Genomic DNA, 26,333 nt, shown 5'->3' with positions numbered 1-26,333 from the left:
CTCATTGTAGTTTTGATTTGCATCTCTCTAATAATTAGTGATGTTGAGCATCCTTTCATGTGTTTGTTGGAAATTTGTATATCTTCTTTGGAGAAATGTCTATTTAGGTCTTCTGCCCATTCTTGGATTGGGTTGTTTGTTTTTTTGGTATTGAGCTGCATGAGCTGCCTGTGTATTTTGGAGATTAATCCTTCGTCAGTTGCTTCATTTGCAAATATTTTCTCCCATTCTGAGGGTTGTCTTTTCATCTTGTTTATGGTTTCCTTTGCTGTGCAAAAGCTTTTAAGTTTCATTAGGTCCCATTTATTTTTGTTTTTATTTCCATAACTCTAGGAGGTGGGTCAAAAAGGACCTTGCTGTGATTTATGTCGTAGAGTGTTCTGCCTATGTTTTCCTCTTAAGAGTTTTATAGTGTCTGGCCTTACCTTTAGGTCTTTAATCCATTTTGAGTTTATTTTTGTGTATGGTGTTAGGGAGTGTTCTAATTTCATTCTTTTACATGTAACTGTCCAGTTTTCCCAGCACCACTTACTGAAGAGGCTGTCTTTTCTCCATTGTATACTCTTGCCTCCTTTATCAAAGATAAGGTGACCATATGTGTGTGGGCTTGTCTCTGGGCTTTCTATCCTGTTCCATTGATCTATATTTCTGTTTTTGTGTCAGTACCATACTGTCTTGATTACTGTAGCTTTGTAGCATAGTCTGAAGTCAGGGAGCCTGATTCCTCCAGCTCCGTTTTTCTTTCTCAAGATTGCTTTGGCTATTCGGGGTCTTTTGTGTTTCCATATAAATTGTGAAATTTTTTGTTCTAGTTCTGTGAAAAATGCCATTGGCAGTTTGATAGTGATTGCATTGAATCTGTAGATTGTTTTGGGTAGTATAGTCATTTTCACTATATTGATTCTTCCAATCCAAAAACATGTTATATCTCTCCATCTGTTTATATTATCTTTAATTTCTTTCATCAGTCTCCTATAGTTTTCTGCATACAGGTCTTTTGTCTCCTTAGGTAGGTTTGTTCCTAGGTATTCTATTCTTTTTGATGCAGTGGTAAATGGGAGTGTTTCCTTAATTTCTCTTTCAGATTTTTCATCATTCGTGTATAGGAATGCAAGAGATTTCTGTGCATTAATTTTGTATCCTGCTATTTTACGAAATCCATTGATTAGCTCTAGTAGTTTTCTGGTAGCATCTTTTCTGTGTATAGTATCATGTCATCTGCAAACAGTGACAGTTTTACTTCTTTTTTTCCGATTTGTATTCTTTTTATTTCTTTTTCTTCTCTGATTGCTGTGGCTAAAACTTCCAAAACTATGTTGAATAAGAGTGGTGAGAGTGGGCAGCCTTGTCTTATTCCTGATCTTAGTGGAAATGGTTTCAGTTTTTCACCATTGAGGATGATGTTGGCTGTGGGTTTGTCATATATGGCCTTTATTATGTTGAGGTAAGTTCCCTCTATGCCTTGTTTCTGGAGAGCTTTTTTCATAAATCGGTGTTGAATTTTGTCGAAAGCTTTTTCTGCATCTATTTAGATGATCATATGGTTTTTCTCCTTCAATTTGTTAATATGGTTTATCACATTGATTGATTTGTGTATATTGAAAAATCCTTGCATTACTGGGATAAACCCCACTTGATCATGGTGTATTATCCTTTTAATGTGCTGTTGGGTTCTGTTTGCTAGTATTTTGTTGAGGATTTTTGCATCTGTGTTCATCAGTGATATTGGCCTGTAGTTTTCTTTCTTTGTGACATCTTTGTCTGGTTTTGGTATCAGGGTGATGGTGGCCTCATTGAATGAGTTTGGGAATGTCCCTACCTCTGCTATAGTTTGGAAGAGTTTGGGAAGGATAGGTATTAGCTCTTCTCTAAATGTTTGATAGAATTCGCCTGTGAATCCATCTGGTCCTGGACTTTTATTTGTTGGAAGATTTTTAGTCACAGTTTCAATTTCAGTGCTTGTGAATGGTCTGTTTATATTTTCTATTCCTTCCTGGTTCAGTCTCAGGAGGTTGTGCTTTTCTAAGAATTTGTCCATTTCTTCCAGGTTGTCCATTTTATTGGCATATAGTTGCTTGTAGTAATCTCTCATGATCCTTTGTATTTCTGCAGTGTCAGTTGTTACTTCTCCTTTTTTATTTCTAATTCTATTGATTTGAGTCTTCTCCCTTTTTTTCTTGATGAGTCTTGGCTCGTGGTTTATCAATTTTGTTTCTCTTGTCAAAGAACTGGCTTTTAGTTTTATTGATCTTTGCTATTGTTTCCTTCATTTCTTTTTCATTTATTTATGATCTGATCTTTATGATTTCTTTCCTTCTGCTAACTTGGGGTTTTTTTTGTTCTTCTTCTTCTAAGTGCTTCAGGTGTAATGTTAGCCTATTTATATGAGATCATTCTTGTTTCTTGAGGTACGATTGTTTGGAAGATCTTTTTTTCTGAAGTATAATGGGGAGTAGTCAAGGGAGAATGATCTTCCTGATTGTTAAAAGTCAGTTTTAATAAATGCTGCCTTAAGTTTTAGACATTGTCCTATACATTTGTAGCAATACCATACTTTTATGAAAGAATACCACTGGAATAATTTTAGCTGATATATTAGGAATTATAATTCCTTTAATATTTTATAAAAAGGCTATTTAAGTATTACTTTATACTGTGTACACTTCCTTTTTGAAATAAGAGCTAGAATTATTTCTTTACAAAGACTGTGGTCTGTTCCTACCCAATTTCATTCTATGTTAACCGAACAAATACACTTTACGTACCCCTACCTCATGTGGATTTTGTGCCATGCCTTTTACTATTTATAAGAATTAAGCAATTCTCACCCTGGCTCCCCATTAGACATACTTATATTGGAAAAAAAAAAAATCCCCCAAATACCAATGCTCAGGGTCCACCCCAGACCATTTAAATTGGAATATTTGGAGATGGGACCTGGTCATAAATATTTTTTGAAAGGGCTCCAGTTGATTCTACAGTTAGGGTTAATTAACACTTGTATTAAATCAGTAAGCTTTCATGTTATTTCTCTTGATATTTAAGTTATGAACTGTTTATTTAATTTGGATTATTTTCTTTTTCATATGAAGAAAAATGTAAATTTCTTTTAAAAGATTTTATACTGTTTCACAATGAAATTGTATTTTCTTTGGAATCATCGGAGTGAACTGGTTGTTTTTCTTTTTCCTCTTGTACCTTTATAAGGTCCAAGGAACTGGAGACATCGTCATTTCAAATGCATATGTGGATCTTGTGCCAACAGCTGATGTTTTAGCTAAGACACCATCTGAGGTGGGTTATAACCACTGACATCCAAGTCATACCCTGACTTATGAATTTCAATTAAGATCACTTTAAGAATATTCAGTCTACTTTAGTAAATTAAGAGCTATGAAAGATTCTTAACTCGAACTGGAGAACATTAATTTAAAACTGCTTGGAGAAAAAGGAATATTTTGACAACTTATGAATTTTTAAAAAAACTTTTTTGTGTGGATACTAGGGTATCTTTCAAGAGAATATAAGTAATTTTCTAGTTTTAGAGTAAGTAAATCAGTTGTTTAATGAGAAATCTTAAATAGTATTTGGGAGAAAAATATATTAAAAATTTAAATATCCTGTACCTTTTTCTTGATTTAAAGATTTGTATAATGCTTTGAGTGCAGATATAAAAACAGTAGCATGTATTATTTATTAAAACATTTGTGTTATTCTGTATTAACATGCTGAGACTTTTAATAAAAATATTTATATTTTCTGTCTCCAAAATATTAACTTTGTAATGTCGAGGTTTTCAAACCCATGATCTTTGTCTTTCATTTGCCATATTATCATATAACTGAATGAAAATTAAAATCTCTTTAAAGAGAATCTAAGATCAAAAACTTAAGACATTTTAGAGCTAGACAGAAATTCAGGCTTCGTGTAATCTAGTCCTATTTTACAAACAGAGAAATGAGACCACAGTAGTTGACTGATTTGCACAGTATCTTCCTGCTGAAGTTAGTTAGGATATAAGTTATCCAGTTAGTTCCTAGTCTACTTGTAAAATATTATTTCTGAATTTTGATAAAAGTAAAATTCTTTTATTAAGAGGAGTGAGGTTCTGGATGACATAAATTAATATAAGGAAAGGTGTGAAAGAAACCTAGTGAGAAAAAACTAGTTTCCCTTATTTATGTGCAGGTTTTTCAAAAAAAATCACATTGTTGCACTTTTATTTTGTAATAGTTTTATCCCCTTGAGTCATTTTTACAGAACTTCTAAAATTAAATTAACTTTTCTCTTTTTGCTAGGGTAGGGAGCTTCAGAGTACCCTTGTGTTTGAGGAAATAGGTCGCCGCCTTCAGCATATGGGGGGAGAGGTGGTGAAGAAAGTAAATGCTGTGTTTGAGTGGCATATCACTAAAGGTGAAAATACTGCAGCTAAGTGGAGTAAGTCATGTCCCTGGCTCTATATTTTAAGATAACTCTTAGTCAATAGAGATAAAGTATCCTTGTTATAACTAAAGCCCGTCTCTTTGAAGGTAGGTAAATCTTAACCTTCTTCGGTAAGTTGTTTTTTTATGGGAAATAACGGGTTTCGTGGCACCCAAAGCCATGCATGTTTTTTAGAGATGAAGGGAATCAATTAAAATGAAAATAGCTGTTTTAAAGATTTCATTGTAACACCTGAAATTAGTACTTTAAACAGTCACCTTAGCTGTATGCTTCTTTAACTAATCTTCAAATTCCTCTTAAATGTGAAGAAAGTACATCGGGTTAAATGAAATATTTTAAAGTTTTGAGTAATTCTCATTATATTTTAACAGCTTTAAAAATATTTTCTTCATTCCCCCCAAATTAACATTTTGGATTATCACCTTAACTATCAGTATATAATCATAATTATTTTCTTCGTCTATACAGATGGCAATCAAAGGTACTAATTTTATCTAATCTAGGGAAGTTATCTACTAGAGTGCCATGTTAGCAACCTGGCAAGGCATCCAATATAAGCCAAGTTGCTGCAGAGGGAAAGCAGCAACTTCCATTCACTTCTGTGGAGCTCCAAAAGGACTCTGGTACCATTTTAAGAAGAAAGAGAAGATAAAAAGGGAAAGGGGTAAAAAAAATTCTACCATGTCTTTTGTATCTGTTGTGTAACTACATTCTTAATCATGGCACAAACTTTTCTGTGCTGTGGTCTCTTAAAAGATTGCAGTGTCCAGTTTTAGTTTAATTCTTAAAGTGAAATTGGGGAAGGTAAGATGAAATTACTGAAGATGAGTAAAAAAAATTTTCTAGATCAGAGAATTTTCTTCTTTTTCTGTCTGCATAATAAAAGCACTAGCACTTTTGTGGGCTCACTTTGCTAATCAGCCAGATCTGTTAGCAAGTTTTTAAGTATCCAGTGTCTATATGTCATGACAGAAAAATATGTGGCTTTATCCGATTTCACTGTGCTGTTTCTATATAGGTTAAGGGAAGCGAGTATATATGCATTCTCTTTCTTCAGCATCAGTCAATTATAGATTGCGAGGCCACTGCTTCTAACAATGAGAGTGTCTTTGTTCAGTTTGCTATAACAAATATACTATAGACTGGGTAGGTTCAACAACAGAAATTTATTTTCTCATAGTATGGAGGCTGGAAGGTGCAGTGTGAGGGTGTCAACATGTTTGGGCTCTAGTGAGAACCCTCTTTCTGGTTTGCAGATGGCTGCCTCCTTACTGTTTCCCCACAAGGCAGAGAGAAAGATCATCTCTCTCATGTCTGTTCTTCTAAGGACACTAACCCCATTATGGAGGCTCTACTCTCATGATCTCACCTAAACCTAATTACCTCCCAAAGGCTCCATTTCCAAATACCATCATTATTTGGAGATTAGGGCTTCAACATATGGATTTTGGAGAAACACAAACATTTATTCCATAGCTGACCGCTATTCATATTTTGAATCATGAAGCATGCTATTAATAAACGCTGACCATCATTTCTTTACCTTTATATTATAAAGTGTTCTAGCCTTACTTTGATTGGTAGAATATTCTTTCTTTATAGAGTATTCTAGCCTTAGGTTTATGTTATAGAGTATTCCGATCTCTAGAGTTGTTGGAGAAAAATGGTGTATCAGTGAATGTTCACTGAAACTTCTTGATTTCTCGTGTTTTTTGTCTTGAGGTCCCAAGGGACAGGATCCTTTCATTTGTAGTCAAGCAGCTGTGGTCCCTTGAATCTGTCTACTGATGTGGTACAAGGAGCATCCAGAATACTTTTTAGCTCAAGGATTTTCCCCATCCTTCATAACTGTGAAGTACAATGGGATCCTGTGTAGTTAAGGTTGGCCAAGAGCCCCTGGAATGCTGAGGGACTCCTGGAAGTGACCTGTGATTGGCTTACACTCCAGGACCATGTTAACTTTCAGGCCCATCTCAAACCTGGTTGTAATCCTTCTCTGGGGACTGTAGGCTAGTGTATGAGATGTAGTACACTATGGTGGTACCTGAAAGCAAGGATTATAGGCTGTGCTTCTGCAAGTCCCGCAACTGATGGTATGAACCATCTTCCTTCATTATTTGTATACCACATATCATGCAGATAATCTGTCTATACAGACTTTTTTTTAAAGGAAAGAATCTTTAGGTTTGGGATTTTACTTGCACAGTAGAAACTACTGTTTTGTAGATTTTCATTATTTTTATTCTGAGATGACTATTTTAGAGTGCCTAAATACCTTGTAAATCAGACTGTTTTATTTCTCATTACAATTAAAGATCACTGTAAATGCTCACTGAGACCAAAAAAATTAAAATGTATTTCTAAATCAACTAAAACTTTTTGAGACCATCTTCTATTACATATTCCTAGGAAACATTTTGAAGTTTTGTTCAATTGATTTTGGTTTAATGTAAGTTTCTTTTTAACATAACAATTGCTATTCCTTTTAGGGAGTATATTTTCATTATATAAAATTTGGTATATAAAAGTATAGAGCAGAAAATAATGATGCATAATCCCACTACCTACAGTTAACATTTTGATGTTTGTCCTTCTGGAGGACATTTTTGCTTATAGGAGGTTAATTCAGAAGGGGGTAAAGGAAGCCAAAACATGAAATATGTATTTAGTTACCCAAAGTTCAAAGTGTCTATTTTTTTTTCTAAAAAACTTCATAGATAACAGTGATATGTAGGTATCATCACTTTCTTTCTATTTTCTGTCCTTCCTTCTTTCTATTTATTCATGATGGAATAAAACCTTTTCCCCTATAGATGAAACTATATTAGAAGTTGAGTTATAAATATAAAACACAGGATTTTTGAGGACACCGGTGAAGGAAAGGAATGCGATCTATAAGAGAGAAAACATGCTGGAATTATGTATCTCACAGTTGGCAGAAAAGAACTCTGTAGAGATTTGTAAAGTATACAAGTGATTCACTCTGGCAAATAGCGTAATTTCTTTCAATATAGTGTCAATAACCAACTAAGATTTTCTCCTTATCTTAGTATCACTTTCCTTGTAGAAAGTATTAGAAAATGTGCTTACATTTAATAATTACCTTTAATTAACCTAGGCAAAAGGTTGTTTCTTGTATTTTCACCAGAAAAATGGGAATATTAGAAACCTGTTAATAACTACTTGTAATTGATGCTTGTGGCTTTTGTTTGTTTTATCATCTCTTCTTCAGGTCCAAATTTATCAAAGCTAAAAATCAAATTAGATCTTGAAGCTTTCTCTGAAAGGGTTCATCATTATCTTTGGTTATCTGCCTGTCTTTTATTTGATCTGATTCTCAGCTGTGTAACTTTTTTCAGTTCTGGTTGTTTTCTCACCATCTTTGTGTCACTGAGCTAAATCAGAGTAGCTGGCAGCAGTAGAAATTATCTAGGTGTTTTGGCTTATGATATTTTAGAAGATGATTCCATGTTGGTATCTCTCTTTTGCATCTTGGTGCTTAATGACATAAAATAGATGATTGAATGCTCTGACTTAGGGAATACCTAATTTTTTTTTTTTTTTACAAGCAGTTTTAAAAATGTTTTGCTAAACAGTTAATCACCAAATTCTTGGTATTTTAAATTGCTGTTAGTTGTCCCAGTCATGTTTGCATTATGGCAGATCCAAACCTGTTTACAGAGAACAGGCTCAGCTCCTTAGTTCACCTATGGAACTGGAGTTACACAAGTGACAGGCCTTGAGCAAGTCTAGGAACCAAGGGGTTTGGGCTCAGTGGCCTGGAAGATGCATGTCAAACCCAAAGATCCTGGACCGTGCCCATCTTCCCTGCTCCTTCCCCTATCTTGCCATCCAAACAACACCAACAATGAATCTCTGGGCAGAATGTGTGTCTGTGTCGGGATTTTTAAAAACCAAATTAGTGTGAGTCTAGAGAGAATGGAGAGAGTTCTGGTGTCAGTGTTGGTTTTGGCTGTGGAGGAGGAGTCTTAGCTGTGTCTTTTGAGGTTAGGCCTCTCTGAGGCCTGTCGTGCTTGATCATCTAGGAGCAGGAAGGCTTCCTGGGCGAGGACCCTTCCTCTTTTCTGGGGAACAAGAGTGTGTAATGGAGAGATGTAGCCCCTTGACATGCATAAGAAACCAGAGGGTGGGCCTCAGTGAGGTGCTTTTGGGAAGGAGGCCCAGATCTTGGAATGCTCACTTGCACCTTCTTATCCATACTGATGTGCAAAATATTAATGAAATAAAAAAGAATCAGAAAGAGAGACGTTGTAGACTTCTTCAGCTGTTTTGGGAGCTGAAATCAGAACATTGTAGCAAGGTCGTCCTGTTGAGTAAAATCTGTAACACTATCTATTACTTATTATAAAATAAAATTTTTTTATTGAGGTATAGTTGATATACAATATTGTATAAATTTCAGGTATACCACATAGTGATTCACAATTTTTAAAGGTTATATTTCATTTATACTTATTATAAAATATATTTCCTGTGTTGTACAATGTATACAATAGATATAAAGCTTATCTATCTATCTATTTATTTATTTAATACATGACATCGCTGGGTTAGTTTGTTTACTGGATCTATACTTTTTTTTTTAATTGACATACAGTTAATTTACAATGTTGTGTTAGTTTCTGGTGTACAGCAAAGTGATTCAGTTATATATATATACACATATACATATGTATATATATATATATATATTCTTTTCATATTCTTTTTCATTATAGCTTATTACAAGATACAGAATACAGTTCCCTGTGAGAAAGAGTAGGACTTGTTGTTTACGTATTTTTTATATATTAGTTTGTATCTGGTAATCCCAAGCTCCTAATTTATCCCCTCCCCTCTTCCTCCTTTGGTAACTGTAAGTTTGTTTTCTGTCTGTGAGTCTGTTTTTGTTTTGTAAATAAGTTCATATTTTGGATTCCACATATAAATGATATCATATGATATTTGTCTTTCTCTGTTTGACTTACTTCAATTAGTATGATATTCTCTAGGTCCATCTATGTTGCTGCAAATGGCATTATTTCATTCTTATGGCTGAGTAGTAGTCTATTGTGTGTGTGTATACACACACCACATCTTCTTTATCCATTCATCTGTTCATGGACATTTAGGTTGCTTCCATGTCTTGGCTATTGTAAATAGTGCTGCTATGAATATTGGGGTGCATGTATCTTTTCCAGTTAGAATTTTCTCCGGAATTATGCCCAGGAGTGGGATTGCTGGATCATATGGCAACTCTATTTTTGGTTTTTAAGGAGCCTCCATACTGTTCTCCGTAGTGGCTGCACCATTTTACATTCCCACCAACAATATAGAAGGGTTCCTTTTTCTCCACACCCTTGCCAGCATTTATTATTTGTAGACTTTTTGATGATTGCCATTCTGACTGGTGTGAGGTGATACCTCACTGTAGTTTTGATTTGCATTTCTCTAATAATTAGCAGTGTTGAGCAACTTTTCATGTGCTTATTGGCCATCTGTATGTCTTCTTTGGAGAAATTTCTATTTGGGTTTTATGCCCATTTTTTGGATTTTTTTTTTGATATTGAATTGTATGAGCTGTTTGTATATTTTGGAAATTAAGCCCTGTCTATCACATTGTTTGCAAATATTTTCTCCCAGTGTGGAGGTTATCTTTTCATTTTGTTTATGGTTTTCTTTGCTGTACAAAAGTTTATAAGTTTGATTAGGTTCCATTTATTTATTTTTCCTTTTATTTCTTTTGATTTGGAAAACTGACCTAAGAAAACATTGGTACAATTTATGTCAGATAAATGTTTTGCCTATGCTCTTTTCTAAGAGTTTTCTGGTGTCATGTCATATACTTAAGTCTTTAAGCCATTTTGAGTTGATTTTGGTGTATGGTGTGAGGGTGTGTTCTAACTTCATTAATTTACATGCAGCTGTCCAGCTTTCCCAACACCACTTGCTGAAGAGACTGTCTTTTCTCCATTGTATATTTTTGCCTCCTTTGTCAAAGATTAATTGACCATAGATGTGTGGGTTTATTTCTGGTCTCTCTTCTGTTCCACTGATCCATATATCTGTTTTCGTACCAGTACCATGCCATTTTGATTACTGTAGCTTTTTAGTATTGTCTGAAGTCTGGGAGGGTTATGCCTCCTGCTTTGTTCTTTTTCCTCAGGATTGCTTTGGCAATTCTGGGTCTTCTGTGGTTCCATATAAATTTTAGAATTATTTGTTCTAGTTCTGTGAAAAATGTCATGGGTAATTTGATAGGGATTGTATTAAATCTGTAAATTGCTTTGGGTAGTATGGCCATTTTAACAATATTAATTCTTCCAAGAGCATGGGATATCTTTCCATTTCTTTAAATCATCTTCCATTTCCTTTCAGTGTTTTACAGTTCTCAGCATATGAGCCTTTCACCTCCTTGGTCAGGTTTACTCCTAAGTTTTGTATTTTTTTGATATGATTTTAAAAAGGATTTTTTTTTTTTTTTACTTTCCCTTTCTGATATTTCATTGTTAGTGTAAAGAAATGCAACTGTATGTTAATCTTGTATCCTGCTACCTTGCTGAATTTGTTTATCAGTTCTAGTAGTTTTTGTGTGGAATTTTTAGGGTTTTCTGTATTTAGTATCATGTCATCTGCATATAATGACAATTTTACCTCTTTCCTTCTAATGTGGATACCTTTTATTTCTTTTTCTTGTCTGAATGCTGAATAGACTTCCAGTACTATGTTGAATAGGAGTGGTCATCCTTGTCTTGTTCCAGATTTTAGCAGGAAGGTTTTCAGCTTTTCACCATTGAATATTATGTTGGCTGTGGGTTTGTCATAAATAGCTTTTATTAAGTTGAGGTATGTTCCTTGTACACCCACTTTGGTAAGAGTGTTGTAATTTGTAAGGTATATATTCTAAAACCTTCAAAGGTCTCTAAGTCCAAATATATGTTCTCATCTAACACCTTTCCCTCCCCCATTAAATTCTGTAAAGTATAACTGAAATTTTTTGGACTTTTTCAGTGCATTAATGATTATATAAATACTGAGCTAAAATAATTCATAAAGCTTTTAAAATACATTCTGACACAAAAAGAAAATACATATAGCTTGTTCTTCATTTCAGTTAGATTACCCATGACCTGACAGGTATCTGTAAACCTAAGGTGATGGTGGTAGATGACGATCCTCCCGCAGGAGCCATTTGTAACCATGACTTGAGCCACTGTGGAATGGGGAGTTTCACTCCTTTACCCCAAGTTTCTGTATTCTTGCTAAGAACTTCCCCCCTTTTAGCCCTCTTTTCTTTTACCAGCACTAGTTATTAGCTTTCCACAGAAAAAAATATTTTATTGCTTCATAAGAGTCATGGCTGTGAAGCAGCACGTAAAACCAAGTGAGTGAGAGGGCACGTAGACAGCCCTTCATTAGAAGGGCCTTCATTAGCTAACAGACTTATTCCACACTGAAGTATTAAGATGCGTGAGTCCAGTTTTATTCCTGAGCAAGACTAGTACATACAGTGGTCCTTACACTTACTTGTGAAGAATTAAAACCATGTCTGTTGAATGCCAGAGGTTTGCTTTTCTTTAATCTTTCCTTTCTGCCCTCTGACCCCTGCCTGTTATTCTCTCCCTGCTCCCTCCCTGCCTGCCTTCCTCCCTCTCTTTTTCTACCTTTCTTTTTAACTATACAAATAATACATAAAAACACACTTGTAATATGTGTGTACCAATAAGAACAGAGCCTTTGTTCTTCATGCCTTACTTTTAGTACCTTGTACATTGTCTGACACCCATAGAAGAAACTTAACAATGAAGTGAGTGAATGAAGCATAAAAAGCAAAAAGGTCTCCTTCTCACTCTTACTCCTTCCCAGGTAACCGTCATAGTCATGTTATTATTTTTTAGTTTAGTTGGCAAGATTCTCTTCTGTTGACAAGGGGAGTGACTTAATTTTCTCTTTGGAGTAGGGCTTGGCTAAGCAGAATTCATGGTTTTGCTTACGTGTGTGTAGCTTTTCCTTGATCCTAAATTGGGAGTTTCCTGACACTCTTAGGGAGAGTGATGCAATCATAGCTTTCGCAGTAGCAGAGAAAGCACATTCAAGAGGCTGAAGCTGGATGAGTGGAATTACCTTCCTGGATGACTGGTCTCAGTCATATATGAGACAATTAAAACTTTCTAAAATGTAACTTTAACATAAAGCTCTGTAAATGTTGTATAGAGAGCAATGAAGGCAAATCTAATAGTTTTTCCAGTTACCCAGCCTGTTTCTGGGAGACTTAATCCTTCTGTCAAAAACATTTAAGGGAAAAGATTTTAATTTTAACGTTTCTTCACAACAATTAGGGCAATAAACATTTTATAAATAAATTATAGCAAACTAATTACAATACTTTTAAAAATTTAATTTGTCGTTTAATTCATATGACAGAACCTTTGATGAATTCAGGTTTTTGAAAGGTAATTAGAGTGTGCGTTCCCTTCCCCCACCCCAACCAATATGCCATTGTTTTAAAATTCAGTTTTCTTCCTTTGTTGACTACAGAGTCTTTATTTTAATCTAAAGGCCTTAATCATATAACTTCCAACCACTTAACTTCCTTATATTATTCTACATTGATTCACATTTCAAATATCTGTTGTGTAAACTTCCTCAATGAAGAAAAACTATTATTGATTTGACTATTTTGAAGATCATATTCTTTATAAAGAGGACATCTCAAAAAATCAAGGATTTAAAATTTTTTTCTAAGTGATAGGTAATATATAATGTATTGGGTTGGCCAAGAAGTTCGTTCGGGTCTTCCATATCTTACAGAAAAACCCAAACGAGGTTTTGGCCAACCCAATAGAATAAGTACCACAGTAACTTGGAAACTATAAAAATGTCTGCATTTATTTGGTTTGTGAAGAAAAAAATGACAGACATTTGTTTCTTCCTATTTTTCCCAGCTATTGACCTAAAAAATGGTTCTGGAAAAGTGTATCAAGGCCCTGCAAAAGATTCTGCTGATGTAACCATCACGCTTTCAGATGAAGATTTCATGAAAGTAGTCTTGGGCAAGCTTGATCCTCAGAAGGTAAAGTTCTTAAAATGTTCATTTATTTGTCATTATTGCTTCCTATTTGACAATTGCAGTTTTTTGGCTGACTCCAAAATTCTGATTTATAAGACAGATATCTTGCAACTCTGAGGAAAGACAGAGTGATAGCGGTATTCAAATTGACAGCTCATATATTTTTCTAATGGAGTTTTCAACTGATACTTTTTAAAATTAAATTTTTGGATGGAATTCTTTAGCAGATAAACAATGTAAAACCCACATCTAGACCTTTTAATATATTGTTAGTTCAGAGTTGAAAAACCATATGATATTTCATAAAATTAGACATTCTTTCCTGATATATAAAATTAAGAACTTGTCTTAATCGTCATTGAAAACTGGAAATAGAAGGATGGAACATAATAGCCAGTGTCTTACTGAAGGTAAAACATTTAGAGACATTTCAGTGGAAAATCATGATTGAAACAAGAGTGCCTTTGCTGGCCATTATGAGGTAATATTGTTCTGAAACCTATGGCTAGTCCACAAACACACAAAGTTAGATGTAGCAATTAGAATGGAGTAGAAAATATGAATGATTATGTAGCTAGAAATCCCACGAGAATCAACTGATTGATTCTTAGACCAGAAGAGTTGAAACAAGTGGTTGAATGCACAATAATTATTTAAAAATAGCTTTCACATAGCAGCAAAACCAACTAGAGGATATAATTTAAAAATTTTGTTTGTAATCACTACCCAAACTACAAAGTACCAATGAGTACCCTAACAAGAAAAAGCACAGGGCTTATTTGCAGAAAACTATGCAATTTTACAAGGAATGGAGCAATTTGAATAAGGGAGAAAATGTTCAATTTTCCTGGATAAAAAGACTAATTTTAAAAGAATTGTAAAGTAGTATAGTGGTTAAAAATACGTTCTTTGGCATCAGATAAATCTAAGTTTGAATCTTAGCTCTGCCACCTACTCTCTAAGCCTTAATTTTCTCATTGTAAAATGAATTGTGATAATCCCATAGGATTGTTATGATAACTAAATCCAATAATATACATGAAGAGCTTAGAATAATGTGTGGTACTGAGTGAGCCCTCAGTTAATTCCTTCCCAGGAATTTATTTAGTACCTCCTTTTATTCAGGTGCTAGATGTGGCTGAACAAGACAGTGCCCCTTCTGGGTAGAGCTTAGTTCTAGAGGGAAATGGAAAAGAAGTATAATTTCAGGTATGAAGAAAAATAAGAGTAATGGGTTATAGCAGTGGTGGGCAAACTTTTTCTGTACAGGGTCCCCTAGTAAATGTATTCTAAACTTTGCAGGTCAGATGGTCTCTGTTGCACCTACTGAGTTCTGCCATTGTAGAGTTAAAGTAGCCATGGATAATATGTAAACAAATGGATGTGGCTGAGTTCCAGTAAAACTTTGTTTACAAAAACAGGCAGCAGACTGGTTTTGGCCCGTAGGCTGTAGTTTGCCAACCCCTGGATTAGAGTGTGACAGGATAGAGGAACTATTTTAGATCGGATTGTCCAAAAAGGCTTGATAGAGACCTGAACAAAGTGAGGGAAGGAGCCATAAGGCTAAAGAAACAACTAGCACCAAGGCTGGAGGCACCGGTAGCTCAGCTTATTGGATACTATAACTGTGAGGAGGCCAGTGGGGAGAGAGGCAGGAGGCGAACAGGGAGAGGTAGGCATGGCGTAGGTCACACAGGACCTTGTAGATGTTGGCAAGACAGTTTAGATCTTGTGTGATAGGAAGCTATTGAGCTGTGGAGTGACATCTGATTTTTAAAGGTCATTGTGGCTGCTGAGTGGCTAATTAAGAGTTCTTTTTAAAGATATATTTGAGGTGCTTATACATAAAGATTAAATGTAGGATTTACAGAAACATTTATGTAATTGCTAGGAATATCAGACCTTTGGGGGGGAATGGATTATTCAGTGAATGGTACTGGGCAGTTGCATAGGAAATGGTAGTGCTTTATGTCATTCCATATACCTTAGTCAGTACCATACAGGATGGAATTAAATGTAAAAAAATTAAAGCAGAAGCAAAACTTGATGAAAACCTAGGTGTTCATTATTCTTGGTGACAGTCCTTAGAGAAGTTCTAATTTAATATTAGGGGTTTTCTAAACTCATTTGGCTCAATTACGTCTGCCTCACCTCAGTGCTATCTGTCATCACTATTCTTCAGTTATCAAAGACCTTATATCCCAGTGTACAGTCTCTCTCTCTCTGTCTCTCTCTCTGTCTCTCTCTCTGCATCAACTCTTGTCAACCTTGATGGCTTCCTTCAGTATTTGTAAAAGTGACTTCTCTTAATAGATGACTCTTAGTTTATTGATATTATTTCTAATTTTACTCCATTCTACATCAGCTTTTGTCTTTATTGGGAACATAATATGTACAACTTCCAATATCTGTTACAAAACATCACCATTTTCCAACACCATCACCTACAGTTTCATTAACTTGTTTTCTTATTCCTGCTACTGCTGTTGAGCTTCACAGAGACCTCCGGTTTGTTGACAATACCACTTTCTATCCATCAGCTCCCTTCTGTCTTCTCTTCTTGTTCAGCTTAGATTCCATGGTCCATCGGAGTATCTCCCTTGAAAATACCCTCATCTTCCTTGTACCTCTCTCATCTTATTTGCCTGGAAAACTCCACTCTATTTTAACCCTACTCTCTGCCATCTTTGCATCTGTACCTGAATAGATGAAGACGCCAGGAGAAAAGCCATACAACTAGACAAATTGACTTCCCTTTAAAATTTTGATTAGAAGTCTCAAATAGTCTCTACACACTGTCTAGCAATCTTACTGTGATTTTCCACTAAGCCTCCATTCCTGTTGTCTGAGATGAGTATTTCATACCTGTCTTCTCAAAACACCCCCATGCCTACCTCTCTTTCATTTTCAGCTGATGATCTTTCTCATGTTCTTTGGGAGAAAAAAAAGACTTTCAAATGAAAATATTCACTTTCCCATCACCAGATCTATTTCGTCAGCATCTGCACCTGTCTTCTTTTCTTCCTATACATTACACTGAAGGAAGTCTCCCTCTTCCTGTCAAAGACTTCTTCACTTCTCATCCAAGTATCTACTCAAAGTCATTGCTTCTTCTCCTTTCCACTTTTTTCTGCATCATTCTCTCCCATTCTACTACATAATTGTCCTACAGCATAGAGGCAAGCTAACATCTTGATTTTAAAGCAAACACTCTGTCTTGATATCAGATCCCCATCCAGCATACCATATCATTTCTCTGTTCCTTTTCACAAAAGAATTGTCTAAACCAGCACTGTTGAATAGACATAGAATGTGAGCCACATAAGTAATTAAAAATTTTCTAGTAGCCACATTAAAAAAAAGGTTAAGAATAAACTCAAAATGGCTTAAAGACTTGAACATAAGATGTGACACCATAAAACTCCTAGAAGAGATCATGGGCAAAACATTCTCGGACAGAAATTGTTCCAATGTTTTCTTAGGTCAGTCTCCCAAGACAATAGAAATAAAAACAAAAATAAACAAATGGGACCTAATCAAACTTACAACTTTTGCACAGCAAAGGAAACCATAAACAAAACGAAAAGACAACCTACAGAATGGGAGAAAATATTTGCAAATGGTGCAAACGACAAGGACTTAATTTCCAGAATATGTAAACAGCTCATACAACTCAACAACAAAAAAACAAACAACCCAATGGAAAAATGAGCAGAGACCTAAATAGACAGTTCTTCAAAGAAGAAATACAGATGTCCAACAGGCACATGAAAAGGTGCTCCACATTGCTAACTATTAGAGAAATGTAAATCAAAACTACAGTGAGGTATCACCTCACCCTAGTCAGAATGGTCATCATTAAAAAGTCTATAAATAACAAATGCTGGAGAGGGTGTGGAGAAAATGGAACCCTCCTACACTGTTGGTGGGAATGTAAGTTGGTGCAGCCACTGTGGAAAACAGTATGGAAGTTCCTTATAAAATTAAAAATAGAATTACCATATGATCCAGCAATCGTGCTCCTGGGCATATATCCTAACAAAACTATAATTCAAAAAGATTCATGCACCCTTATGTTCATAGCAGCACTATTTACAATAGCCAAGACATGGAAACAACCTAAATGTCCATTGACAAATGAATGGATAAAGAAGATGTGGTGTATACAATGCAATACTACTCAGCCATAAAAAAGAATGAAATAATGCATTTGCAGCAACATGGATGCAACTAGAGATTATCATACTAAGTGAAGTAAGTCAGAAAGAGAAAGAAAAATACCATAAGGTGTCACTTATATATGGAATCTAAAATATGACACAAATGAACCTACCTATGAAATAGAAACAGAATCATGGACATAGAGAACAGACTGGTGGTTGCCAAGGGGGAGGGGGTTGGGGGAGGGATGGAGTGGGAGGTTGGGGTGAGCAGATGTAAGCTATTATGTATAGAATGTATAAACAACAAGGTCCTACTATATAGCACAGAGAACTCTATTCAATATCCTATGATAAACCATAATGGAAAAGAATATATAAAAAAAAGAATGTATATATATGTATAACTGAATCACTTTGCTGTACAGCAGAAATTAACACAACACAGTAAATCAGCTATACTTTAATAAAAAAATCAAAATAAATTAAAAATCTTAAAAAGAAACAGGTAAAATTAATTTTAATATATTTTATTTAACCCAATACATTCAAATATTTTAACATGTAATCAATATTAAATATTAATGGGATATTTTATATCCTTCTTTAAAAAAAATCTTTAAAATCCAGTGTGTATTTTATACTTACAATACATCTCAGCCAGGGCTAATCATATTTCAAGTACTCAATAGCTGCATGGGCTAGTGGCTACTTTAGTGGGCAGCAAAGGTTTAAGAATTCTGTCTTGACTGCTCTTCTGCCTTCTCTTATCTGACTTCTGCATCTGTTACTGCACTGATAATGTTTTTGTGAAGTTCTTGTGATGACCTATATTGCTAAATCCAGTAAATATTTCTCTATCTACATCTTTCTCAGCCTTTCAGTAGCATTCAACTCAGTTAACCACCAACTTCTTGAAATAATCTTATCCCTTGGCTTTCATGATACCTTATTCTCCTGTTTTGCTTTCTCCACCTTTGGCTCTTCCTAATCTCCTTTGGTGTCTTCCTCTTTTACCCCCAACTGTTGAGTTTTGGTGTTTCTCAGGGCTCATTTCAGGGCTCTTCTCTAAGTAACACTCTTCTTAAATGAGTCCATCCATCCTGTGGTATTTAGAGCCATCTACATGTTGACAACTTGCGGATTTAAATGTCTCACTGAGCATCTTCTCTGAGTTCCATAGTGGTGTAACCAGCTCTTCACTTATGTCTCTGATGGCACATCTTACTATGTCCAACTTAGAACTTGTGATTGAGTTTTTTCCCCCATTCTTTTTGTTTTCAGGAAATGGCACCATGATCTATCTACCCAAATTAGTATGCTCAGTAATGTAAGAATTGTCTTGGCTTCCTTCTTCACCTCTGTATCCTTTCTATCCTTAATCCTGCTTGTTCTTTCTCCAGAACGTATCTTGAGTTCATTTTCTTCTCTTCATCACTAGGGTTATCATCCTGATCCAAGCCTCCATCATCTCTCACCTGGCTTCCTGACTGGTCTTAGTGCTTTTAGTCTTGCTTTTCCACCAATCTGTTCTCCATACAGGAGCTGGAGTAATCTTTTAAAACCATGAATCAGATTATGGGTCATTCCACCTGATAAAAACCTCCAAGATTTACTTTTGCACTTGGATAAAATCCAAGCTACATATTATTATATTGTATGTGAAGTTTCCCTTGCTTATCTTCCCAGCTTCATCCTGCACTGCTTGCCTCATCACTTACAATGCTAATTCAATTTACGTTGCCTCTCCTCTTAGTTCCTTCCCATCAATTTTTACCCCTTCAATGTCTATTTATTTGTCTTTTCTGGAATTTCTATTCCCATCTTTTTGCATGGCTGGCTTTGTTTCATCCAAAGTAGTTCCCTCCTATTATATTATCCAAGTAGCCTCCTTCATAGCATTTATAACAGGCTTTAATTACTTGTTTGCATTTTACTTTTTGACTCCCCTACTGTAATGTTAGCTCCATGAGAACAGGGAGAGATGTCTCTTTCCTAGCATAGAATATTGCCTAGTGTAATGTAGATGCTCAATTAATACTTGAGTAGATTAAAGCAAGGATAGAAATAAGGAACATAAGCTCAATAGCAGTAGTTTAGGCTATGTAGAAATTAAAAACTTCTGCATGTCAGACTCCATAAGATATGCCATAAACCTGGGGAAAAATAAAATGATGATACATAGTATATTGGTGTTAATAACCTATAAAAATTCTGGACAACACAAAGACCTCAATATAAAAAATGGGCAAACGACATGAACCAGTAATTAATGAAAGAAATAGGTATGACTAACATACATGAGAAAAACTATTAATTTTTCCCAGTATCTAAAACATGCAAATTAAAGCATGTCATTTTTGCCTCAGATTTTCAAAGATTAAGAAAACAGTATTATTAAGGTTGGGATAAGGGGATTCACACATAGCTAGAAGGAATATTAATTTAACAGTCTTTCTGGACAGCACTATGGCAGAGTTTCACTGACTTTCTTCCTTTATGGCCACTTACTGTCTCAGCACTTTTTGCGTGGCACTCCTAGGCCAAAAGAAATACCTAATGGTTCAGTTTATTAAGTAGTTAGATCCAAACAAGGGTAGTTTTCATGTTGTGTTTGACCAATGTCACTGTATTTCCTTCAAAAATTTAAAATATTTTGTAGTGTCTGTTGGAGTTTGGTGTGGTGCCCCAGTGCACTGAGGTGCACAGTTTGAAAACTGTGTTGATATGGAAGCATGGTCAAGAAACTTATTTAAGAAATGCCATGATTTAGTAATTCTTCTTCTAGGAATCTATCCTAAGAAAACAGTTAGATAGGAACAAAGATTTATGTACAAAATTCTTCCACTCAAATAACAACCATCAAATATTGGTATATTTACTTCAAGGAAGTTGGTGTTTTGTTTTGTTTTGCTGTACGCGGGCCTCTCACTGTTGTGGCCTCTCCCGTTGCGGAGCATAGGCTCCGGATGCACAGGCTCAGCGGCCATGGCTCACGGGCCCAGCCACTCCGTGGCATGTGGGATCCTCCCGGACCGGGGCATGAACCCGTGTCCCCTGCATCGGCAGGCGGACTCTCAACCACTGCGCCACCAGGGAAGCCCAGAAGTTGGTGTTTTTATTTTAGGTTGTAAGTCCCTCTCAGACTGTAGCACCTGGCAAGCCCGTCTACGAACTGACTCTGCAGGAGTCGCAGACCATCATTTCTGTAACTGCACAGTGAAAGCTGTCTTAGTTTTAAAATTCCAGTCTCTAGTTTGAATGCTTAGCACTTGAACCTGATTGAATGAAATTCTCCTGCAGTATTTTTGGGATAAAAAGTTTAAGCAGTTTTTGCTTTTCCTCCAGTTGGTAAGGATTCGCTTCTGAAATTAAATTGTTGCTAGTTAATAAGCAGGAGATATTATTAAGCAGAGAACACCCGTGTTTAGTCCTGGCCCACTTTTTGTTGGCTCTGTGGCCTTGGGTAGGTTTTTAAGCTTTTGAATTTCTTTTTTGCTGATATGCCCACTTCAGGTTGATGGCTGTGCTTCTCAAGTGATATTTTATTTGTGAGGCTGCTTTGTAATGTTACATGTACATGTAGATGTACATGTACATCTAGCTAAAAATCTAGAGACTTCTTTTTCACTTCATATTCTGTATGTTATTTTCTCAATAAGCTATATTGTGTTTTATCATTTTAATCTTACTGATAGGGAACTTGACACCGGGGGGAGAACTTGCACAAGTTTCTATTGTCAGGTCAGAAAAAAAGTGGTACAGGAGCTCTTAGTGTTTTGACATTATAGTCTTTTGCTTGGTAATAATGAGCTTAATAGCTCCTTCCACATGTCGAATGCTAAGCTAAGCACTTTTCACACTGTTTCATTTAACTCATGCAACAAAGCTGCTATTTAGGTGCTGTTGTCATGCCCTTTATAGATAAGGAGGCCAGAGCTCAGAGAGGTTAAGTAATTTGTCCAAGCTCACCTTGCATTTAGTGGCAGAGCCTAGATTTAAACCCAGGCATTCTGATGCTACAGCCCAGGATCTATTCACTACTTTGTTACACTATCTTATTTTGCCATTATATGGCCTTCTGTTTCATGAAGATATAATAAATATTTTAAATCTACTTTTGAAAGTTCTGAACTCAGTGTTTTTATTGTTAGTAATACAGTAAAGCCTTTTATTCATATGGTCTTAAATTCACATTTAAGAATATAGGCTAAAGCCATAAGCATAGGTTGAAGCAGAATTCCCAGATCTGTCAATTCAGATAAATTATTCTATGGTTTTCTAAAATACACAAAGAGTCTTTATTTTTTCTTAGATATCTAAAAATATGGGTGTTATCTATAATCATTGAACTATCATTGCTAGATAAAAGTTGCCTTTGTTGTCCAGAGTTATTAACTCAATTGTATTCAGTCTAAGCAATGATCTTTTTAAAAAAGAAATACAATGTGACATGGTAAAGGTTGGTTCTGTCTTTCCCTCTCTCCTTTCCAGGCATTCTTTAGTGGCAGACTGAAGGCCAGAGGGAACATCATGTTGAGCCAGAAGCTTCAGATGATTCTTAAAGAATATGCCAAGCTCTGAAGGACATACTACGTTACTAATTACAATAGAAAAATTAAATACTGTCTTCAACTAAATATGCAAAAGTGATTCAGCAAAAATGGTCAAAATTAAGATACAGGGGAAATTGCTTAACATTTTCAGATTACAGGTAACTTTTCAGATGTTCATTTTCTACTAATTTTTCATGTTATTACTTTTACAAGGAACTGTAAGCTGGCACATGATTATCCTTCTGTTCTTAGACCTATGTCTTCATAATAAAAAACTTTCACTCAAGTCCAGTCTCTTCAGAATTGTGATGGCATTTATAAGTTGTAAGGAAAATGAAATGAGTAGAGGCCACTTTGATGCCTTTTACAGTTTGTTTTGTTATTTTCTCTTCTCTTTATTGATATCCCAATTTTAACATGAATTTTAGTATATTTATTCATTTTCATACTTTGCTATGATAGATAGTGTTCTGCTTTAAGGCAAGATAAAGGTCTTTGTGTTTTCAAATAGTTTTCTTTCTTCTCCCTTCCCTTTTGCTGGAAATTCTTTACTTTCATATAATGCTTGGAAATCTACCAAATATATAACTTTCTGTTTTTCAAAATTTAACTGTAGTTGAGTTACAATATTATGTTAGTTTCAGGCATACAGCTTCAGATTCTTTTCCCTTACAGGTTATTATAAGATATTGAATATAGTTCCCTGTGCTATACAGTAAATCCTTGTTGTTTATCTGTTTCATATATAGTGATATGTATATGTTAACCCTGTGCTCCTAATTTATCCCTCTCTCTCTCCTTTCCCCTTTGGTAACCGTAAGTTTATTTTCTATGTCTGTGAGTCTGTTTCTGTTTTATAAATAAGTTGATTTGTATTATTTTTTTAGATTCTGCATATAAGTGATATTATATAATATTGTCTTTCTCTGTCTGACTTACTTCTCTCGGTACGATAATCGCTAGGTCCATCCATGTTGCTGCAAATGGCAATATTTCATTCCTTTTTATGGCTGAGTAGTATTCCATTGTATATATATATTCACATCTTCTTTGTCCATTGATCTGTCAACGGACATTTGGATTGTTTCCATGTCTTGGTTATTGTGAATAGCGCTGCTATGAACATTGGGGTGCATGTATCTTTTCCAGTTTGAGTTTTTGTCTTTTCTAGATATATACCCAGGAATGGGATTGCTGGATCATATGGTAACTCTATTTTTAGCTTTATAAGGAACCTCCATACTGTTTTCCATAGTGGCTACACCAATTTACATTCCAACCAACAGTTTACAAGGGTTCCCTTTTCTCCACATCCTCTCCAGCATTTATTATTTGTAGACTTTTTGATGATGGCCATTCTGACTGGTGTGAAGTGATACCTCATTGTAGTTTTGATTTGCATTTCTCTAATAACTAGTGATGTTGAGCATCTTTTCATGTGCTTATTGCCCATCTGTATTTCTTCTTTGGAGAGCTGTCTCTTTAGGTCTTCTGCCCATTTTTCGATTGGTTTTTTTTTGTTGTTGTTGTTGAGTTGTATGAGCTGTTTGTATATTTTGGAAATTAAGCCCTTGTCGGTCACATCATTTGCAAATATTTTCTCACAGTCTGTAGGTTGTCTTTTCATTTTGTTTATGGTTTCCTTTGCTGTGCAAAAGCTTGTAAGTTTGATTAGGTCCCATTTGTTTATTTTTGCTTTTATCATAAATGGAGCTTTTATCATAAATGGATGTTGAATTTTGTCAAATGCTTTTCTGCATCTATTGAAATGATCATATGATTTTTATCCATACATTTTGTTAATGTATGGTGAGTCACGTTGACTGATCTGCAGATGTTGAACCATCCTTGAATCCCTGGGATAAATGCCACTCAGTCATGGTTATAATCCTTTTATGTATTGTTGAATTTGGTTTGCTAATGTTTTGTTGAGGATTTTTGCATCTGTGTTCATCAGTGATATTGGCCTGTAATTTTCCTGTGCCATTCTTGTCTAGTTTTGGTATCAGTGTAATACTGGCCTTGTAAAATGAGTTTGGAAAAGTTTTCTCCTCTTCTAATTTTGGAAGAGTTTGAGAAGGATTGGTATTAATTCTTCTTTGAATGTTTGGTAGAATTCACCTGTGAAGCTGTCTGGTCCTAGACTTCTGTTTGTTGGGATATTACTAATTCAGTCTCCTTACCAGTAATTGGTCTGTTCAGGTTTTCTATTTCTTCATTATTCAGTCTTGGGACATTGTGCATTTCTAGGAATTTATTCATTTCTTCTAGGTTATCCTATTTATTGGTGGTATTCATAGTAGTCTCTTGTGATCCTTTTAATTTCTGTGATATCAATTGTAACATTTCCTCTTTCATTTCAGATTTTGTTTGTGTTTTCTCTCTTTTTTTTCTTGGTCAATCTAGGTAAAGGTTTCTCAATTTAGTTTGTCTTTTTAAAGAACCAGCTCTTAGTTTCATTGATCTTTTCTGTAGATTTTTTTAGTCTCTGTTTCCTTTATCTCTGTGCTAACATTTGCTATTTTCTCTCTTCTACTAACTTTGGGCTTCATTTGTTCTTCTTTTTCTAGTTCCTCGAGGTGTGAAATTATGTTGTTTGAGACTTTTCTTGTTTCTTAAGATAGGCATTTATTTCTATGAATGTCCCTTTAAGAACTACTTTTACTGCATCACATAAATTTAATTTAGGGTGATTCATTGTTATGCCAGTTGCATTTAAAAAAACCAAATGGCAGTCTTTTAATGTTTGTCTTTTATAGTTGCGCTTGGAACAGCTTAGTGTCCTTCCAAATAGAAATAGCATAGTAAAGTTAATCAAATGCCACTACATATTAATGAATGAAATTGTTGAATATATACCCTAGATGCTTAAAGCATATTAAGAAAATGACCTTTTAATTACCTTACTAACCCATCCCTGTCAATCTTAATGGTCAGAGAGCTACTGGTATCCAGATTCAGTAGCTTCCTATTAGTCCTCATGCTCCTTAACCTTTTTGTAATATTTAATATTATACCATGTTGTGTACCATCATGTTGAGTGCACCATCTTTTTTTTTTCTTTGCGGTACGCAGGCCTCTCACTGCTGTGGCCTCTCCCGTTGCGGAGCACAGGCTCCGGACGCGCAGGCTCAGCAGCCATGGCTCACGGGCCCAGCCGCTTCGCGGCATGTGGGATCTTCCCGGACCAGGGCACGAACCCGTGTCCCCTGCATCGGCAGACGGACTCTCAACCACTGCGCCACCAGGGAAGCCCGCACCATCCTTTTTAATTCTTTATTTCCCTTTTATTCTCTGGTGGGAAATATTTTACCTTCTTAAATGAACCTATGAGTTAATCTCCCTGACTTCTGCTTGTCTCTTCGGTAATTTCCTCTGTCTACCTGTCTTTACAGAATTTTTGATTGACGTTTCAGCCCTCTCCACTTTTTGGTAGGTGTTTTCTTCCTGAGTGATTTCATTTACTGCCTTATCTTCAACCATCACCTGAATATTCATAACTCTGAGTCTATTATCTTCAACTCTGATCTTGCCATAATTCCATAGTTCCATCCACAGTGCCAAATGACTACTAGACTGTTGTCATATATAGTTGACCCTTGAACAATGTGGGTTTGAACTGCATGGCTCTACCTATACTCGGGTTTTTTTTCAATAAATGCATACTACAGTACTATTCCATTTGTATAGTTGGTTGAATCCACAGATATGGAACCACAGATATGGCGGGCTGAGGGCCCACTGTAAAGTTATATACGAATTTTCGAATGCATGGAGGGTTGGTGCCCTTAACCCCCTTATTCCCATTGTTCAAGGGTCAAGTGTAGTTACTGCAGATACATGTTCAAAATAAACATGTGATCTTCCTCTCCACTCCTAAATGTGCATCTTTTCTTATTTTGTCTTAGTTAAGAACATCACCTTTTGCTGAGTTAAACTAAGAAACCAGAGTTATCCTTGACTTTTCTCTTCCTCACACCCCATATCCAGTCCTTCACCAACTCTTATCACTTCTATTTCCTGAATATTTAAGGATTTTACTCTATGCCACTCCTACCCAAGTACTTGTACCCTAGTACCTCGTACTTGATAGCTCATTTTAAT

The 26,333-nt window shown here is 35.5% G+C and overlaps 1 protein-coding gene across 5 annotated transcripts in view; it reads left to right on the top strand.

Moving 5' to 3' along the window:
• Window positions 1-22,594, top strand: part of HSD17B4 (hydroxysteroid 17-beta dehydrogenase 4) — a 91,454-nt gene extending 68,860 nt beyond the window's left edge. Inside the window, exons 21-24 of one of the 5 annotated variants that reach the window (XR_003431240.1) lie at window positions 3,208-3,294; window positions 4,299-4,437; window positions 4,947-5,107; window positions 13,389-13,501. Coding sequence is in view for 3 of the 5 variants with exons in the window: in XM_027099513.1 (XP_026955314.1) it covers window positions 3,208-3,294; window positions 4,299-4,437; window positions 13,389-13,516; window positions 22,168-22,257 (444 nt within the window). In the remaining 2 variants the exon portion in view is untranslated. Of the gene's footprint in view, window positions 1-3,207; window positions 3,295-4,298; window positions 4,438-4,911; window positions 5,108-13,388; window positions 13,517-22,167 lie in introns of those variants that run through there. The other 4 variants (XR_003431244.1, XM_027099513.1, XM_027099526.1 and 1 more) reach the window with 4 other exon arrangements.
• The last annotated feature ends 3,739 nt before the right edge of the window (window positions 22,595-26,333 follow it).

This window comes from Aethalodelphis obliquidens, unplaced genomic scaffold (genome assembly GCF_003676395.1).
Source record: "Aethalodelphis obliquidens isolate GAN/ISIS:26980383/991018 unplaced genomic scaffold, ASM367639v1 scaffold4, whole genome shotgun sequence".
NCBI classification, from domain to species: Eukaryota; Metazoa; Chordata; class Mammalia; order Artiodactyla; family Delphinidae; genus Aethalodelphis; species Aethalodelphis obliquidens.
The sequence above is the reverse complement of the archived record's forward strand: the minus strand, read 5'-3'. Positions and strand labels throughout refer to the sequence as shown.